The following is a 9371-nucleotide window of genomic DNA, read 5'->3' as shown; positions in this document are numbered from 1 at the left end:
CGTGTGAGGGACCTTGACCAATCAGGTGGGCGCTCACCCCCCTCCCCCGCCGGAGTGATGGGCCACTCCACGCCCCACGTCCTGACAGGAGTGACAGGCCCGCCCCAAGGGCTTGTTGTGATTCGAAAGTAGCCCCGCGGGAGGCTCGGCCCAATGGGCGCGCGCAGCCGCCAGTGAATGGGGCGCGCCCCCTTTCCCCCCCCCCTCCCCAATCCGGCTGGATCCTGTTGCGGCGGCGCCGCTGGGATGGGGGAAGGGCGGGCTCCGACCACTGCGCAGCGAGACTGAGATTCATTCACGCGCAGGCAGCAGCCGCTCGCTGGGCGCGAGTGAACGCGGGGAGCAGCAGCAGCAGCCACCACAGCTGCACCAGCGGGTTGCCGGTCGGGGCCACCGCTCGCCATGCCGAGGAGAAAGGTGCGGGGTGGAACCGCTCCCCACCGCACCGCACCGAGGCGCCGACCGGACGCTGCGGCCCGGGGCTAAGCCCGGGCTTCTCGCGCCGCCGCCCGCAAACTCCCCGGGCTCGGCTGACGCTCGCTCCGGGGGGCTTTGGGCCAAATGGCGCCCGGGGCATCGGCCGGACCCGCCAGCCTCGCTCGGCGCTGAGCGACCGCGGGGCCCTTCTCGCGACGAGCGGCAGCTGCGTCACTCGAATTTTCTGTAGCCGTTAAACGCACTCGGGGTTCGAAATCCGAACGCGGCGGCGGGAAGGGGCGTGTCTCCTGACGTCACTCAGCCGTGACCGCCCCTGGGGAGGGGGAGGAAACTTGGGCTTGGCGCGTGCGCACATGTTTGTTCGTTCACTCTCCTGTGCGTGTTTGTTCGCAGCTGAACACGGCTGATGGGAAGGCGCAGGAGGAGGTAAGTGCCCGGCTTCCTGCGCGGGCTCCCCTGGGAGGGAGGCGGGGCAGGGACCTGACTCTCACGCTGTCTGTCTGTCTGTCTGTCTCTCTAGCCCAAGAGGCGGTCTGCGCGCCTGTCAGCTGTAAGTATAGACATCCCCCGGCTGCCCCTTCCTAGGCGCTGTGAGGGGCGAGCACTAAACCTGCCTCTCTTTCCAGAAACCTGCCCCCGCCAAAGTCGAGCCTAAGCCAAAAAAGGCAGCACCAGCCGTAGCAAAGGTGAGTGAGACACACCTGTGAATGGCACAGATTGGTGTGTCGAGCAAGTGTGACAGGGACAATGCCCTGTTGGTTTGATCATACAGCTGGATCTAGGACAGATTTCATTTAGATGTTGCTCTTAACTTACCTGGCTTCCAGGGAGCACCCAGGTAGCAATGTGCACTAAACAACTATTTTTACCAAGTTATCTATCTTGAGAGGAGAACTTCCGAAGAATGTATGTAGTATGGTTCTACTCCACCTCGCTTAGACCTTTTCCTTTATTAAGCAGCTAATGGTACTTAGGATCTCTTGAACATACTTAAGAGGTGTGAGTATTTTAGTAGTGCTGATGGTTATTTTGATATCAGGGGGCAACTTCATATAAGAATATTTCATGTCTTTTTTGCTACCTGAAAGGGAAAGTGTGTATGTACTTGCATATTAAAAGACTGTGTAGAAATTCATGGTTTAACCTTGTAAAACGTTTTTGAACTTGTATTGAGTTCAGTGTTAATTCAGGGCATGTCTACATGTGTATTGGCACAGCTGTACTGATGCATCTGCATTCCTATAGTTCATCTGGTGAAGATACTCTATATCAGCGTTTCCCAAACTTTTTTAGCCACAGAACACTTTTTAGCCTATTAGGGAACACTTATAATATTATTTTGTAGTAGTTTAGTTTTCAAGTAAAAATTGTTTTTGCTCAAATATATTTTGTTTTATAAAACAAAGCAAAAATACAAATTTAAAATAACTTGAACTAACAATTCAATACTTTAATGGAAAGCACATGTAAAGTAGTACAAAAATCAAGTGCAAGAGTCTTTCACGGAACACCAGTGTTCTGTGGAACAGTTTGGGAAACACTGCTCTATGTAATACATAGACCAGGGCAGGCTGCGTGCCAGAGGTTGCCGATCCCTGACATAGACATATATGTGAAGTAGGGAAAATATCCCATTTTCTAGTGAATTTAATCTTGGCTATGTAAAATAAAGTCCTTAGTTTACAGCTATGAAATAATTTACTGTTCTGACAATATTTTTTGTAAATTTACTTGTGAAGGAAGTACACAACTATATGTGACAGTCCTAACCAGTAGGCTTGCAGTATGCAAATGAACTGAGACAGTCTATTTGGGTTATCAGCCACAATTTTACCCATTATACATCATTAATAAATCTTCAAATTAAAACAATGATTTTTTTCTAGTCTCTTGATCTCTATTTTTGAAATAGAGATGCATGAAGACTTGGTGTATAGAAGCCTTTTAGATTACATTTATATAATATTGAATGTTTTAAATGAAAAAGTAGGAAAGCTGTGAAGAATGGCTAAATATGTGTGTCTTAGATTTTGCTAATATTCCCCAATAAATATGTTCATTCCGATGGCTATTCTCTCCAGAAACCCATCTGCTGCAGTTTACTTATAGTATTTGTGTATATAATAACAATTGCCTGATAAATCCTGTTCTTATTGCATAATACTGTTCTACAAATAAATGGCTGTGCAAAGTGTTGAAATATAGCAGTGTCCTAGATAAAAATTGTATCCTTTAGATAAATGAAGGCATTGCATCCTCTCCTTTTGCCTCTTTTCTTACTAATACAGCATTATTAACACTGAACTCCTTAGTGCTCTTGTCTAAAAACAATAAGTCTTACTCTGTTGTTCAGTTGTATAGTGGTTGTGTGGAAGTAGTTATGGGGTCTGAGAAACCACTACTAACCTTCTTTATAAGTGCTTTAGTTTCTGATCCCAGTTTGACTATCTCTTATTTCTGGAAAGAAGAGAATTTCTCTCTCTATATATATATATCTATCTATCTATCTATCTATGGAAACCTTCACTGGTTATGGAGCATATAGTTTGATTTTTTTTTTGTAATATTGAGAATTAATAACTATTTTGTTTTAAAAGGTTATCTAAATTCTTTCATTCATTTTATTGTAGGATAAATCTGAGGACAGGAAAGCTCAATCAAAGGGGAAAAAAGGACCAAAAGGAAAACAGATTGAGGGGACTAATCAAGAAGAAACTAAGGATAACTTGCCTGCAGAAAATGGAGAAATTAACAGTGCAGAGGTATAGTAGTAGCTTTAGTCTTAACCTAGACAAAAGATTAGCTCTTGATTATGAAGAGTTAATATAATGTAATGCACTAGTTAATCTAAACATCTATCCAACATCAGATTCAGTTTCTGCAAAATCTAAGATATAAATGCATGTCACTGAGATTTTCATAGCAGCCTAGGGGATTTAGCCATGCATCTTCTATTAACTTTAATGGAAGAAATGTAGCTACCAGAACTGGGAGTGAAAATTCATTGGAATCTTTTCCTCTGGAAAAATAAGAGACATTTTCATAACTCAATTTCCATGGAATATAGCTTTCAGTAAAAACTCAAAATGAAAAGATTTCAGCCAAATGTGGTAATAGAGTCTCATGGGAGTTGTAGTTTGCTTCTCATGTCCCCCTTCTCTTTGGGCTGTGATCCCCAGCTGGAGTACATCTCCCATAATGCATGATGGAACTTCACGTTGCACACGGCCCTCACCCAGAGAGGATATTGGTGCATTATGGAAGATTTGTATCTGGGGATCCCAGCCCATGGAAGAGAGTGAGTACACAAGGAGCAAACTACAACTCATTAAGTCCTACAACTAGTTTTTGACCAACATCTTTCAGCAAAAACCAATGTTTTCTGCAGAAAACAAGAAACATCTCACAAAAAATTCCATTACGTTAAAACCCAAAATCGCTGACAGAAAATTTTCAACCAGCCTCAGTAGCTTTGTCCTCTGACTGATCTGAAAATCTCTGATAGTTTCTAGTCTTCATGGTTTCAGAGAAATATTCTAGAAAGATAACTGATGCAAATTCAAAAGAAGACTTTTTAGAGCTATTTTCAGACTGTCTGCAATGTCAACTGCTTCATTCATTTCAGTGTGATGTTAATCTGACTTAGTGTCAGTAGGCTCAATACTTACTTTCTAAATAACTTGATAATTGCAATTACTCCTAACTGATGCTTATTAAAACTGAGCATGCACATTGATTAATATCTGAAAATGGTCAGAAATCGTATTTGTTGAATGCAACAGTTCTTCAAGTGATGATGTCCCTATGGGTACTCCGCTATAGATGTGGCAGCGCCTCCTGTGCCTGGGATCGGAGATCTTCATCAGCAGTGCCCATTAGACTGCACATGTGCACCTCCCCCCATCACGCTGTGAGCGGGACATAGATATATATCTAGAGAGAGAGAGCGAGCGTGTGCGCGCTGTGTGGTTCAACTGCCCCCATTTCCTTCTCTACTACCTTTGGTCTGGGACGGAATCCACAGCAGAGCCTGCGTCTCCTTTACCCTCAGTAGATAGTGCCTTGCCTGTCAGTTTTACCGCTGTAGTGAAGACCAGCCCTAAATCGATCTAAGTTACAAAACTTAGACCGAGGACTGTAAATGGACATGGAGAGTTCAGCTTTCATGATAAAGAGATTGCACTACAGTACTTGTATTCAGTGAATTGAAAAATAATATTTTTTTTGTTTTTACAGTGCAAATATTTGTAATAAAAAATAAATATTAAGTGAGCACTGTACACTTTGTATTGTTTTGTAATTGAAATCAATATATCTGAAAATGTCAAAAACATCCAAAAATATTTAAATGAATGGTATTCTATTGTTTAATTGCACTGTTAATGTTTTTAATCACTTGACAGTCCTATTTTAAAGATAACATTTATGCAGTAAAAATGCAATGAATTTATCTATCTAGATAGAGTATATGTATCCTTTCAAAAAATTACTGGATACGTTCATGGAGGATAGGTCCATCAATGGCTATTAGCCAGGATGGGCAGGGATGCAAAACCATGCTCTTTAGACTTCGTTTGCCAGATGCTGGGAAAGGCCATTTTGGGAATGGATTACCTGTTCTGTTTATTCCCTGTGAAGCACTTGGCATTGGGTACTGTCGGAAGACAGGATACTGGGCTAGATGAACCGTTGTCTGACCCCATATGGCCATTATTAAGCTTAAGCTTGTATGAATTTGTTGTTTTGAAGTTAAGGGACAAAATACTGGTGTCACCTAGACCAGTGGTCACCTGTTGATAGATTGCGATGGACCGGTCGTCCCCCAGCCCAGAGCCCGTACCCCCTCCCAACCCCCCTGCCCCAGCCCTGTGAAAGTGAGGGTGGGGGAGAGAGAGCAACGGGGGAGGGGTGGAGTGAGCGGGGTGGGGCCTCAGGATGGGGTAGATCCTGGGTTGCTCTTAAATTCAAAAACTGATCTTGGGCGTAAAAAGGTTGGAGACCACTGATCTAGACACAGGGTAGCTCTGCCACTATTACTCAGTCTAGATATTGAATTACATTTCTGCAGAGATGGACTTCTAAATTCAAGAATACTGTGACATGATCACTTTGTCTTAAAACATGTTAGGAATCTTGAGATAGTTAAAGTAACAATGCAAATACTGCAGTGTAGAATTCAAATGTTTGCTTCTCTAAAGATGTGCTATTCCACAGGATCTAAGCTTCCTAGTGTGAGAGAGAGTACTCATTAAATCTTAAAGTATTTTGACTTTTAAGGGCAGCAGTTAATGAAATAGGCTTCTTTTTTTTTTTTAAATCCCTTCACTTTTAAGTCTGTCTTGAGCTGGAATTACTTTACATCCCTACCGCATATGCATTCTAGAATCGTTAATACCGTTTAAAAAAGTTAACCGTTTAAACAAAAAATATGTTGTTTAAATGTCTGGGGCTGATCCTGCAAGCGCAGTTGGGGCTAGGGCCCCTCCAGCCGGCATGGCTGGGCCTGCATTGGTGCTGCTCCGGGCCAGCTGGCCCTGCTCCGGGATTAATGTTTAAGGCAGGTTAACCGGTAAAACTAATTCTTACTGGTTAGTCTTTTACATTTCTAATATAAGAAGTAGACTTCCTAAAATTTGAGCCAGTTACATTTCACTTTAAGTTGTTTTGTGTTGTAGAATGTTATCAAAGGGGACTGATTGGTTAAGATCATGAATCAAAATGTGTGAAGACTTTGATAATGAATTTTGCTCTAAAATATACCTGATTTGTTAAATCTTTTTGAAGCTACCATATTCTCTTTACTGTTAGATCTTGTGTGTGAACTAAGACATTGAGATTTTCAGAAAACTGTTATACTAAATGTTCTCTATGTCCTCTCCCCTTTTTCAGGCTCCAGGGTCTGATGCAGCAAGAGAGAAAGAAGCCAAGTCTCAGTAATATCTCTACCAAGTCTTTTATTAGTGGACCCAGTACCTACCTTCCTTGTACAATTCAGAGGAATATTTTTATCAACTATTTTGTAAATGCAAGTTTTTTAGTAGTTCTAGAAAACACACTTTTAAAAAGGAGGGAGTCCCACCACATCCCATTTTTTTACATAATTGGATATGTGTAAATGCTTTTTTAAAGAGGTCAAATCATCTACTGGTTGTCTATTTTCTGTGTAGCCAGAAATTAATGGAATGTTAGATTAGGGAGAGGCTTTGAAATCCTGATTACACTTAACATTCCATAGGCTGTGAGGGACAGTTTTTTATCCTGTTAAATGAGGCATGACACAGATCAAACTTTGGAATCATAAGTTGAAAATGTCTTAACATTTTACTTATATCCACTGTATCTATAGAGTTACTTCTGTAATGAAACTGCTCCTTGGGGTTGGATCTCCCTTTCAGAATTATGTATTATCTGAGACAGTTATTTTTAGTAGTAGTAGTTTTATTTTTTTCAATAACTTTGTAACTGTGCTGTGAAAAATTGGAAACCTTTATTGGGTGTGTGGTGAGTGTGATGTTACTGAGCTCTGGTCTACACTACAGACTTATGTCAGTATAACTACGTTGCTCAAGGGTTTGGAAAATCCACCCCCCTAAGTGATGCATTTATACCAACCGAACTCCCAGTGTAGACGGAGCTATGTCAATGGAAGGGCTTCTCCCATCAACATAGCTACTGCCCCTCAGGGAGGCAGAGGACCTTCACCAGTGAGAGGAGCTCTCCTGTCAGCATAGCATCTTCTCTAAGCGTTACAGCAGCACAACTCCAACTGTGCAAAGCTGTGCTGCTGCAGTGCTGGAAGTGTAGACAAGCCCTGAGTAGGTGGAACTTTCTGTATAGCAGATCTAACTTCATATGACAGTATTCAAGATACTGGTACATCATGTCAAATTGTAAAGGACAGTTTGTCAACACAGGTTAAGATGAAAAATAATTGAAATAATGGTTTTTAAAAAGATGAAAAATACACAAGAATAAAAAAATTGTACAAATTGTTCATGGTGTGTCTATGTACTGATTACCAAACAAGAGCCAATAAAATCTTGGTCATAAAAGGACATTGCTTTTGTAGCCCCTGGGTTGACTAGTGACACATATAACTCATACAGAAGTCTGTTTATTGGATTTTGTTTTTCTTTGAAAAACTGAGAGAAACATGTACTTTAACATTCACTCTGAATAGACAATGTTATTCCTAGAGATGGGGCTAGAGAGGGATTTTTTTTTATTGCCAAGTGTCCAGTTGCAGTCTTACCTGGAATGTTGATAAATCATAATTAAAATTGAGTGGGATTGTATGATGGGGTTGCCTGCGCTGGTGAGACTCTGGGCGCAGTAGCCCCTGGGATCCTTTCCAGTTAATGTTTTATGTTCTTAATCTCATCTTCAGGGCTTCGTTCAGTCATCTGCAGGGGTTCAAAAGGGAATTCACCCCACCCCTTCATAGAATCATAGAACTTAAGATCAGAAGGGACCATTATGATCATCTAGTCTGACCTCCCGCAAGATGCAGGCCACAAAAGCTGACCCACCCACTCCTGAAATAATTCTCTCCCTTGACTCAGCTGTTGAAGTCCCCAAATCCTGATTTAAAGACTTCAAGTAGCAGATAATCCTCCAGCAAGCGACCCCTACCCCATGCTGCGGAGGAAGGTGAAAAACCTCCAGGGCCACTGAACCCCTTTCACTAAAATGTCGAGTCTTGTGAACCCCCTCCTAAAAATGAATACGCCTCTACCTTGATATAACGTGACCCGATATAACACAAATTTGGATATAACGCAGTAACTCGGTGCTCCGGGGGGGGGGGGGGGGAGAGGGCTGCGCACTCCAGTGGATCAAAGCAAGTTCGTTATATCGAGGTAGAGGTGTATTTCCAGGGATTTTCTCCTTTACCTGAGTATAAAAGCAGTGATCTTGGAAATATACTTTTTTATGACAAGCTTATTGCACATATTTATTATTTATCGTTACACTATTTTTATTACATTATGAAAACAGCAACTCTTCCAAGATCTCACTTTTGTAGCTTGTATCACTTTGAATAAGCCTGTTATAAGACAAGGCTCGTATGTTTCATCAAGGAGTATCAGATGTGAAACAGCATGAAGGTATTTAAGAAGCCAACTCAAAGAGTTCCTCCTACACAAGCATGCAGGTTTTGAGCAGTCCAGGCAAACAATGCATGTTACAACAAAGCTTAAACTTGTTCTTCATAATCATTTTAAAAACAATACTAGCTGCCTATTTAATTTTAAAAACAGCAAAAAATATCCACCTCTTGGTGAGATAATACATGACTGGGTATAGAAAGGGGTACAGCTTGCTCAGGAAGGAAAGGCAGGGGTGGATGAGGTGTTTTTTAAACTAACATAATTATCCAAAGCACAGGACTTGGTGGTGATGGGAGACTTGAACTACCCAGACATCTGTTGGGAAAATAATACAGCAGGGCCACAGATAATCCAACACATTTTTGGCATGCATTGGAGACAATTTTTTTTATTTCAGAAGGTGGAGATAGTAACTTGGGGAAAAGCTGTTCTAAATTTGATTTTGACAAATCAGGTTGAGCATTTGAAAGTGGAAGGCAAGTTAGGTGAAAGGGATCATGAAATGATGGCATTCATGATTCTAAGGAACGGTGGGAAGAAAAAAAGCAACAAAGATAATGGATTTCAACATGGGTGGGATCTCCCCTTTGGGAAGGCTAGCCCCCGGCTTCACCCCTTCGGTGGGAGTTAGGTATCTAAATACCTTTTATGATCTGGACTAAAGTACATTGTGATGCAGGGTGAGTGCAAGCAGCCTGATGGAAATACAAAAAATGTTTTGGATACTTATGGGGAATTGTGTGTTGTTGGTAACCCTAACTCAGGCAGCATAGCAAAGCTCATATCCCTTGCATAGGCCTTAAAATATCTCAGGCTCTCCAG

At 41.9% G+C, this 9371-nt stretch overlaps 1 protein-coding gene across 1 annotated transcript; it reads left to right on the top strand.

Moving 5' to 3' along the window:
* Nucleotides 1-154: 154 nt before the first annotated feature.
* Nucleotides 155-6513, top strand: HMGN1 (high mobility group nucleosome binding domain 1). The gene is made up of 6 exons (XM_045002493.1): nt 155-417; nt 832-864; nt 959-988; nt 1065-1124; nt 3069-3200; nt 6328-6513. The coding sequence occupies exons 1-6, from the start codon at nt 403-405 to the stop codon at nt 6373-6375; spliced, it is 318 nt and encodes a 105-aa protein (XP_044858428.1). The 5' UTR covers nt 155-402; the 3' UTR covers nt 6376-6513.
* The last annotated feature ends 2858 nt before the right edge of the window (nt 6514-9371 follow it).

This window comes from Mauremys mutica, chromosome 1 (genome assembly GCF_020497125.1).
Source record: "Mauremys mutica isolate MM-2020 ecotype Southern chromosome 1, ASM2049712v1, whole genome shotgun sequence".
In the NCBI taxonomy this organism is placed as follows: Eukaryota; Metazoa; Chordata; order Testudines; family Geoemydidae; genus Mauremys; species Mauremys mutica.
The sequence above is the reverse complement of the archived record's forward strand: the minus strand, read 5'-3'. Positions and strand labels throughout refer to the sequence as shown.